The 10992-nt window shown below is 47.9% G+C and overlaps 1 protein-coding gene across 1 annotated transcript in view; it reads right to left on the bottom strand.

Moving 5' to 3' along the window:
* LOC309361142 (steroidogenic factor 1-like) overlaps positions 1 to 10659 on the bottom strand; it is a gene marked incomplete at both ends in the record, with an annotated part of 51535 nt that extends 40876 nt beyond the window's left edge. Inside the window, 2 exons of the mRNA XM_081896104.1 lie at positions 3606 to 3747; positions 10555 to 10659. Coding sequence (XP_081752230.1) covers positions 3606 to 3747; positions 10555 to 10659 — 247 coding nt within the window. The remainder of the gene's footprint in view (positions 1 to 3605; positions 3748 to 10554) is intronic.
* Positions 10660 to 10992: the final 333 nt, after the last annotated feature.

Below are 10992 nucleotides of genomic sequence, written 5' to 3' on the forward strand. Positions count from 1 at the left end.
GAGAATAATTAGTCCCTTTTTCAGTGTTTTTAAGCAAAAGTGCATCCCATTATGATACAGGAAATTGGTATACCCCTAGTGCCCAAACAAACACACAGACATGCCTTCTTGGCACTGTCTGCTTTCATCCACATGCCTTGGGATATGTGTAGAGGGTGCTTCTGAGCATGTACAAAGTATCTCCCGCACACATACACGAAAACCCTATCTCCACTGGCTTATCACACAGCTCACCCATAAGCATGTCTGAGTCTGTATGTGCAACTGGAGATGGTGAAGGGACAATCACCCTTAACAAAATTTGAAAATTACAATGGGTAGAGCAGGGAAAGGATTAGATTTTAATTATACTCTATATTGCTTAATGTAGGTTATCAATGGATCTATGGAACCCCTCAAAAAGATATGGGAACTATATATTTGCACACAAATATGGGGATATTTTTTGGGAAGGACGGGAATAAAATTTGGGAATCACAGTTCTTAAAATCTGCTTCCAGATTTCTTTGGGAAAACTCCTTGAAATTATTTCACAGATGGTATTGCACTCCTTTGAAAATGTCAAAAGTATTTCCTTCTTTATCACCTACTAGTTGGAGGGACTGCAATAAACTTCGTACATATTATCATTTACTGTAATTTGGTGCAAGATTTTTGGAATTTATTCTTGACATGAATGATAAATATTGCTAAAGAAAGTATTGTTTGTTGCCCAAAATTAATGTTACTGAATATTTTTGATGATACAAATGTAAATATATTGTCAAAAGAATTGGTCTTATATATGACCTTGGCAGCATGAATAAGACAGTTTGAGCATATAATGCCAACTGTGGTTCAACTGGCTGCCACTTAGTTTTCAGGCCCAATTCAGTGCTGGTTTTGACCTATAAAGCCTTAAATGGCTCAGGAGCACCACTCCTCAAGGAGGCCCTTTTTCATGTGGCCCCTCCACGAGAGATCCAGAGGGCGGCAAGATGAGAAGCGGCCTTTCCTGTGGTGGCTCCCCACTTGTGGGATACTCTCCCCATGGGGGGCTAGCCTGGTGCCATCTCTACATATCTTTAAGTGCCAGGCAAAAACATTCCTCTTCAGTCAGGCCTTTGGCTAATTTTATTGTTTTTAGATATGCTGTAAGCGACCCAAAGTGGCTGGGGAAACCAAACCAGATGGGTGGGGTATAATTATCATCATCATCATCTGTGGCCTTTTAAACTGTGGGGGGACATTGTTTTTTAATTGTTACTAAGGAATGTATTTTTGTGATTTTATATTGTACACTGCCCTGTGATCCTCGGATGAAGGGCAGTCTAGAAATGTAATTAATTAATTAATATTAATAATAATAATTGCAACTCAGTGGAACACAGCCCAAACTCTTACACTGGACACTTTGTACCACACACTCTGGAATACAGCTTTAATGGAGAGAAGCACACATATCTGAGATTTTGAAGACGAGTAGAACCTCCGGACACTTTATATGATTTGGCATTCCTTTATGACATAGGCAACAGAACCATCATTTTCAAGACAACCCTCATCACAAGCCTGGCAACTATGGAACTAGCCTTAATGATCTGATAAAATTGGTAGTCTTTACTTGGGCTTTGTTGGGAGGAAGCCAAAGGGTCGTCTAGCCCAACCCCCGCAGTGCAGGAATCACAACTACGGAACCCCTGACAGGTGGCTCTCCAACCTCTGCTTCAAAGCCTCCGAGGAAGGAGAAACCATCACCTCCCGCGGGAGACCCTTCCACTGTCAAACAGCTTTGGCTGTCAGAAATTTCTTCCTGATGCTGAGTCTGAATGAATCTCCGGAGCAGGAGAAAACAAGCATGGTCCATTTTCTATGCGACAGCCCTTTATGTATTTGAAGATAGCTCTCATATGATCTCTCTGTGTGTCTATTTTTATCTTGTTTTTATTATTTGAAACCCCAATTGGTTCCCGGAGACATGTGTCCTTCCAGACCTAGACTACTATGCTGTGGAGCAGCCTCCCGTGGGACCAGCGCCCAGCCTCGCCTCCTCCTTTCCACCCCATGGAGGAATTTGCTTTCACTTTATGTTGTTCAAAGCCGCCGCTCCATCCTGCTCTCCAGGCTGCCACACCGCTGCAAGCTACAGGCAGCCCTCAGCTCTCCAAGGCAGGAAGGTCCCCCGTACAAGACAGCAACCCGCAGTGGCAGCGGCAGCGGAAACAGAGCTGGAAAGTCGGGTTTTAAACTGGGAGTACCAGCAAATAGTGTGTATTGAATTGGTACTGCGGCTTTTTAATTGCTAGACTCTAAATGGGAAATATACCAATCTTCAGCTCACTCAGTGGAAACAGAGCTGGAAAGTCGGGTTTTAAAAGCAATATAAAAATAAATGCGGGTTTTTTTCAGGACTTCTCCAGCAAAGCGCACCGAGCATCAGGAATTGGGCCTGGGCAATGAGACGTGGGGAGGGACTCCTGTCAGATTTAATTATCGGCCTATTGCTAGCCCTTTCTCAAAGAGTCAGCATTATGATGCGGGTGAGGCGGCGGGCACGAAACGCTCTTTGGACATAAGAGCGTCAGAAGAGGCTGCACAGGCATTTTGCCTCAAGAACATAAGAGGAGCCCAAGCGGGGGGGGGGGGGCATCCAGCCCCGCATCCTGTTCTCACAGTGGCCACCCAGATACCCCCATGGGAAACATGCAAGCAGGATCTGAGCACGTCTGAAAGCATTGCTGCCATTGATAGGCTTATCATCCTGCATGAATTCGTCCAATCCTCTTTTAAAGCCTTCCAGGTTGGTTACCATCACTGGCTCATGAGGAACCACAAGAATACTGTCATTATTATCCGACTTTCCCAATGATAACGGCCTTAGGGGGCCTCCACTCAAATGGAACACTGAATTAATAGTAATAAGGATATTGTGGCTTGCAACTAAGCTTGACAGCATACACAGAAAAAGCACTCAGCTCCTTTACATTTTACATGGTCTCACTTCCAAGAGTCCTTGCAGGGTAAGGTCCCTGCCCTTCTTCTAGAGACCCACACGGGACACATGGAAACCCAGCAGAAGGAGAAGGGGGGATTACTAGGGGACGGGGTGGGTAGAGGGGAAAGAGGCTAAAGATATAAAGGAAGCATATCTAGAACATCTCAAAAAGTCTCTTTTAAACCACCTGGCGCTGTTGTTTGGGTGGACGCTGTGTGTGGAGGCGCGCTCTTTTCAAAAACGCAGGTCCTGGCCAGGGAAGGTTTTGCATTCTAGGCAAGAAATGCATGTATACCTATATGTTTTGCTTCCCCGCCCCCTCAGAGGTAGAAAAGCAACGGGGGTTAAGAGGGGGAACGAGGAAGAAAATGGCTGGTAGGAGTCAAGTCACCAGTCCTTCCACCCACTCCCGCCCACGTCAAGTCTCACGTCCCCACATCTTGTTTGGGCTGGAGCAGAAGCCCTCCTGGCCGCGGTTAGATCAGAGGCAGCGGCATCCAGGACATAGGCTGGATGTCAGGATCCCTCCCCCACCCACTTGGCAGAAGGCACTTTCCCGTCAGCACCTACCTTCTGTGTTGCAAAGACTCACCCCCTCCCGCCCGCCCAAGACTATGCCAACTGGAGTCACCTTCGAGTTTCATGCCCACCACAAGGCACTTCTGGAACCGGCAATAGGGACACCTCTTGCGTTGTGTCTTGTCGATCTTGCAATTCTGGCTCTCCATACACGTGTAGTGCTTGTTATTCTGCACCGTTCTCTTGAAGAAGCCCTGAGGATAAGAAGAAGAAGAAGAAGAAGAAGAAGAAGAAGAAGAAGAAGAAGAAGAAGAAGAAGAAGAGGAGGAGGAGGAGGAGGAGGAGGAGTAGTAGTTTGGATTTGATATCCCGCTTTATCACAATCTCCTTTTCCCATCCTCCCCCACAACAAACACTCTGTGAGGTGAGTGGGGCTGAGAGAGTTCAAAGAAGTGTGACTAGTCCAAGGTCACCCAGCAGCTGCATGTGGAGGAGCGGGGAAGCGAACCAGGTTCACCAGATTATGAGTCCACCGTTCTTAACATCTTAACACCACATCTTAATAAAATGTGCGGGGAAAGTGAGAAGTTCAAGGAGTTTGGAAGTGCGAAGAATTCCCCAGAAACGGGGATCGCAGGTGGGTCCCACACTCCTTGTCTTGAAGACCCCACCCTGCCCAAAGCAGCTGTCACTTGGGAGGAGAATTCAAAAATGCTCTCTGAGTATGCCCAGTGGAACTGTCTACGGGATCACCTCTCCTGGTATGCCCCGCAGAGGTCCTTAAGGTCCATGAATAATCATAGTTTAGACGTCCTGGGTGTGGGATGTGAAACACAAGAGCAGTCAAGTACAACATTCCTAGAGTGAACATGTTTACACATGGGGAGGGATGTTTGTCCAGACAGCAGGTAAACTTCCTGTTTCCTTCTGGGCTGGGACAGACTTCCTCTGCATATGACTAGAGGTGGGTGTGGCCTCACCTGTGCAGGTAATGACAAAAGCACAGGGCAGGGCAGCCATCTCTCTCTCTTTCACCACATGCATTGAAGACACAACATCTACTAAGCCAAAGATGCCCTCTTGGCTTTCCAAGAGAGGACAAAGGGACTGTCTTCTTTAGAGATAGATTCCAAGTGTATGTTACTTCATTAAGCTAAGTCTGCCTTCTGGGATCTGAATGTGAACAGAATGTGAGTAAACTCTTTTTATACTTTTGTAAAAGACTGTGTCGTCTCTTCTATTTTATGAGGGAATAAGGCGAAATTACCAGAACAGTTATTATAGAGGCTTTAGCGAGCCTGAGCAAGCGCTGCCGTTGCAAACTTAAAATAAAGGGGAATTTGTTACTCTGCTGAAATTGGGGAACTTGTTAACACAAGTTGGATAAGGATATAATCAGACAATATATCCTCTCCTGCAACCCTGAACATTCCCACACTGGGCCCTAAGGAAATCAGATTATCCTCCACCAGGGCCAGGGCCTTCTCAGTGATGGCTCCGACCTGGTGGAATGTTCTGTCCCATGAGACCAGGGCCCTGCAGGATTTAATTCCTTCCGCAGGGCCTGTAAAACAGAGCTATTCCACCTGGCTCTCAATTTGAACTTAGCCTAATCTTTTAGTCCCCTTCCTTCCCTCCCCCTCCCCTTTTTATGAAGATTACCTGCTCTGGGATCCCACAGCTCATTCTCCCCTGGTCTCCTCGCTGGCCCAAATAGGACTAACTCAGCCAGCTAGCCCTGGTGATCATCTAATGTTTGTTGGATGGATTTCCCCCCCAATTGACTTTTGAATTCTGAATTTATTGTTATTCACGTTTTATACTGTATTTTAAGCTGTTTTTTGTTGCCTCAATTAAGTGTTTTAAATTTGTTGTTAGCCGCCCTGAGCCCGGTTTTCTGAACTGGGAAGGGTGGGGTATAAATAAAAAATTATTATTATTATTATAACTCTCGCTTTAGTACAGTAAATATGCCAGACCTTCCAGAGCAGAGCCTATGATTCTGAGGAACTCACGGTGAACCCGACACAGATGAAGCTCGGGTGCAGGAGGGAGAAGACTGTACCACCTGAGGTCCTTCTTCGTTTGCCCCCTCCACTGGAGACCTGGAGAGCTGCAGTAGGAGAACGGGCCTTTTCAGTGGTGGCTCCCCGCTTGCTGAATGCTCTCCCCAGGGAGGCTCGGCTGTCGCCTCCAATACATATCTGTGGCGCCTGGCGAAAATGTTTTACTTCAGCCAGGCATTCAGCCAATTAACATTCTGTGTCCTTTTAAATGTGTTTAGATAGCTAGCTCTGCTCCTTGTCTCAAAACCCAGTTCCCTCTGGCGCTCTTTGGGACACAAGGGGGGCAACTGGGAAAGCGGCAGGGTGGAATCAGGAGACCTGAATATGTGTGAGAGTGTATCCCACTACACATGTACCAAAGCATTATGATCATCAACTCTGCTCTGGGAAGGGTGACTGTAACCATTTTTGCATCCTTTATCATGGGTATCTGAAGGAACAGCAACACGGCAAAGGGGAGACCAACCTGGCCCCATCCGTGGGCCAGTCAGGAAGCAACTGCTCCAACACTTGCTTTCCTCTGCCCTCCTCCTTGTTTATTTCTTTTGTGCCATGTCTCTCTGGTGGTGAGTCTGTGGGCATAGACTGTTTTTGTCTTTACAGCTGATAGATACTTTGGGGCCCTTTGTAAGATGATAGTGATACTATTAGTAATCATAAATCCATTTAATTTCCCTCTGATTTCACAGTTAACGTTCTCTCTGTCTTTCAATCATTTTATTTGTGTGCTGCCTTTCCAAAGTTAAAACCATATTCAAGGCAGCTTACAACATGTAAAAAAACCCACACAATTACAAACATTCCAAAGTAGTCATAAACAATAAACAACAACAACAACAATCTCTAAACAATACCACAACCCAAGAGTCATGTCCCCATATGCATCTGATGAAGAAGCTTATACCATGTTAATTTTTTTGGTCTTAGCAGTTCAGGAAAATGGAAATCTGCTTCATACCTAGGCAGAACTTTGGTTCACCTGACTCAACACTGCCTGTATGGACTGGCAGCAGAGCTCACGGGCAGGGGTCATTCCCAGCGCTACTTAGAAAAGCTGGAGATCGAACATGTGGCTTTTAAAATAAAATAATAGTTTCCACGTTTGGATGTTTGCTTATTATAAAGTACCTGTTGTAAACTATCACAGTTTGGAACTACATGCAGAAGACAACACATCGCACCAGGAGTGAAATCATATCATATATCATATCATATCCACATGAGGCAGCTCGGAAATGGAAGAGGGAGACGTTTGAGCAAAGCAGGGATGGAGCAACGGTGAGAGGAGGAGGGAAATGTGGCACAACCGGGGAGAGTTTCAGGGCTGAGCAGGGACAATAACCGGAGCACCCTGGACCCAAGCACTTGATAGCAAAGGGTACAACTCCCATCACCCCTAACCAGTCCGGTGGCCATGCTGACTGGGGCAGAGGAGAATTGGGAAGCCAGGGACCCCTTTGGGGACCACAGCTCCAATATAATTAGCATCTAATCAAGCTGTCCCATTCTGGCCCCCACCATCGCCACCTCCCTGACTCCTATCAAGGAAGGGCGACAAGCACCCAAAACTCTGAGGTCCAGCTCCGAGGGCCTTCTGGCAGTTCCCTCACTGCGAGAAGCGAAGCTACAGGGAACCAGGCAGAGGGCCTTCTCGGTAGTGGCGCCTGCCCTGTGGAACACCCCCTCCCCACCAGGAGATCAGTAATTATATAACATTTAGGAAACATCTGAAGGCAACCCTGTATAGGGAAGCTCTATAAGGTGTAATGTTTTACTGTGTTTTACTATTTTTAATATATATACTGAAAGCCACCCACAGAGTGGCTGGGGCAACCCAATTAAATGGGCGGGATAAAAATATTTTTTTTCTTATTATTATTCCAATTCCATCACATCACCATCACCACCTCCACATAAGGAGAAGAATCACATTATATTGTGATTATTTTAAATAAAGCACATTTCCGCAAGTAATTTTGTCTTGCGAACTTCTGCACACTGCCGATGATGTCACAACCTCAGGCAATTAAATAAAAAGATCTTCGACTCAGAACAGGGGGGGGGGGCGGCTCAGCTCCAGGGATGAATCCCTAGAAGAGGCGGCCTCACCCTGGGGAAAGGGAGCCTCAAGAGGCACCTCTTCTCAGAATGCAAGATGGGCACGGTTCCTCAGTTGGCTCCACTGCCCAGGCCCCCTCGCTTCAGTCCCGGCACCTGTCTGCAGATACCCCATGCCCTGTCATATTCTGCCTCCTGGAATCTAACCTTCAGCCAGGATGTTAAACTGCAAGAACCACGGGGGGGGGGGGAGCAGTGCCAGCTTACCACACAATTGTTAATTCTGAATTTCAGATTGTTGTAAGCCGCCTGAGACTGAGACAGGGTGGCAGATGTTTCTTAAGACTAGAGTTTCTCACAGGACCTAACTGGCAACCCACCCACCCCCGCAAGGCGCTTAGGGCATTATCAGTCCCCCAGGGAAAGCGCATCTCCCTTTCGCTGGTGGTGAGGGTGGGGGCGGCCGGGCCTTCAAGCTGGAGCTGCCAATTCCCCCCCCCCCCACACACACACATGATGGGGGGGGGCACCTCCGGAAGTTTGAAGAGACTCCGTGGACCTTGCCCTTCCTTTGTGGGAGCCTCATAACAAATCCCTCCCCCACCTTCCTTGATCCTACCATTAAGGTGGGAATCTCAAAAGCACCGTCTCAAAACAAGCAAGCAAGCAAAAACACCTTTAGAGACAGCAAGGGAGGACGGGGAACTGGAAAGAAACTAAACCGAACTGAACGGAGAAAAACAGAATAATGTCTTCCCTCACCCGGCAAATAAATAAATCCACAAAGCAGAAAAATGACCAAGAACAGACATTTTAATTTTATTAATAATAATAATAATAATAATACCCCGCCCATCTGGCTGAGTTTCCCTAGCCACTCTGGGCAGCTCCCAATGGAGTGTTAAAAACAATACAGCATTAAATATTAAAAACTTCCCTAAACAGGGCTGCCTTCAGATGTCTTTTAAAAATAAGATAGCTGCTTATTTCCTTGACATCTGATGGGAGGGCGTTCCACAGGGCGGGCGCCACTACCGAGAAGGCCCTCTGCCTGGTTCCCTGTAACCTCACTTTAAAGGGATGCCCTTGCTGGGTGTCATCATTTGGTGGGGGGGTGGAGGGCAATATTCGCCTCACCCCCCCCCCCCAATTTCTCCCTAACCCTTCTCGCACCCACCGCTTGCAAAGCGGCACTTCCCAGCAGGGGCCCCCGCCGAGCACTGTCCTCTGGCGGCCTCCGGAGACCCTGTTTGGCGCAAACCCGTTCCTGGAGAGAAGGACGGAGCGGGCCAGCCGGGTCTGGTCCTGAGCACCACTAGGCCTTTTGCACAGAAGGGCCGAGTGCAGCGCTCCGGGGCTCCGTTTGGTTCACCCCCTCGACTCCAGGGAGAGGCGCGCAGGGTCCTCGGGCGTCTTTCGCGCAGCCATATATTTTCCCGCGCCTAAAAATATACAAGGCACTTTCTTGGAAAATAATTGCCATCACATCCACACCCCGACGTGCACATGCTGCTCACCGGAAAGCGTCCCCAGATCCCCAACCGCCAAACGCTTCCCTAGGTTCAGTTTTTTAATAATATTAACTGCTAAGACTTGCGGTTCCCCAAAAGACGAATCTCCTTCATTGAATCATCTTTTGAGAACTCCAGACCGGGATGCATTTTCCCGGACACATTTCCTGATCGGGTCGCCCGCAAACCAGTCGATTTCGTTTATTCCTGAAGCATTTTAGTCATTCTCAGATAAGATTTCCAAAGAATTCCTACCGCGCATTTTTCGAAAAGAGTTATAGGGACGAAAAGGCCGTGCAGGGGAAGCATTTGCCCCCCGGCCCCCACCCCTCCCCGGAACAGACTTAGGGAACCTATCGCTCCTGAATGGGAGTGACATCAAATCAGCGTTACATGCGATTTTGCGCGCCGGATCACGGACTCCTTAAAACTCGCGATCCGTAAAATCGGTGTTCGAAGAGAAGTGATAAACATTCGCAGTCCTCCTGTGGCCTCTAAAATATCACAAATGATCGAAAACAAAAACCCCAAAGGAACTGAGGCCGTATTGTGGGTTCTACAGGGCGAGCGTTGTGGGGCTGCGCTACAGAGATGGGCCCGAGAAAATTAAGATGAGTGACGGCTTCTACAGGTCGAAATATGTACCGGGATTTTGAACAGAATATGGGAAAGGTTCTGAGGTTAATGAAATACTGTTCTGAAGCGCTGGGTAATCCAGAGTTCGATGTGGATGGATTGGTGCTTAAGAAAAATATATTTAACAATAATTTTGGAGCTATTTTAATCAATATAATGATTTGCATTTATGTTGCTAATATTAGTAGCATGGCTTAATTTTAATGATTATTTTTAATAATACTGAAGCAGTTATCACTATTTCATATAACCATGAAGCAGTGATAGCGATAATAATTCAAATTTTGTTTGCATCCTAATTGTTTCCTTTTCAATCCTGTACTCACCGTTTTGCCCTGCAAATATTTGTAAACCCCATCCCTAGCCGAGAGATGAACCTCTTTTAAATACGCACGTCCAGCGTCATGTATTAAAATACGCCACCGTAATTTTCTGCACTGACGGTTTTGCTCTGGGGTGTTTTAGGGCGCTGCAGTTAAGAAGCCCAGGGCGATAGCCAATTTTCAATGCGGCATTTATTATGATAATCCCATCCGGGGGTCATTATTCAGTCGGCGGGTGGAGCGGAGTTCATTGGGGAAGGGGGAGCCTGCATTTTTTTTAAAGAAGGGCATCCGACCCCACAAGCCCACGCTGCTGCCCTGAAACATTTTTGGGGGTCCAAATTTGGGGATCCCTGATCTCAAACCTCTTCCCTCTCTCCTTCCTAAGAAGAAGACCACTAAGCCCCTTTCTCGACTGCGGAAGGCAGTCCCGAGCGGGTCGCTGTCCCTCGACGGCCGGCCCTTACCTTGCAACTCTCGCAGGTGAGCAGTCCGTAATGGTAACCGGATACCTTGTCCTCGCAGACTGGGCAAAGCTCGTCCAGATCATCGTCGTAGGAGCAATCCATCATCTCCTCTGAAAGTAGGAGAGCCGGGCAGCGTCTGAGCCTTAATCGGCGGTGATGGTGGCGGCGGGTCCGGGACCTAAGGGCGGACTGGCAGCGGCACCGACCGACCGACCGACCGATGGGCAGGGGAGGGCGGGAAGGCTGCGCTAGCCCAGTCTCTTCCGCCGCCTCTTGAGGTAGGGGGGGGTGTGGGGGCGGGAGTAAGAAGCGCCCAGCCGAGGAAGGAGGGCGCTGGGGAGTGGAGAGTTAGGGCTCCATTATACCCATGGGGTGGGGCGTCGGGAGTCAGAACCCCCACCCACCCGATGGGGGCAGTGCTTCCCCACCCCACCGCGG

This window comes from Podarcis melisellensis, assembly GCF_964234715.1.
Source record: "Podarcis melisellensis genome assembly, chromosome: W".
Taxonomy (NCBI): domain Eukaryota; kingdom Metazoa; phylum Chordata; class Lepidosauria; order Squamata; family Lacertidae; genus Podarcis; species Podarcis melisellensis.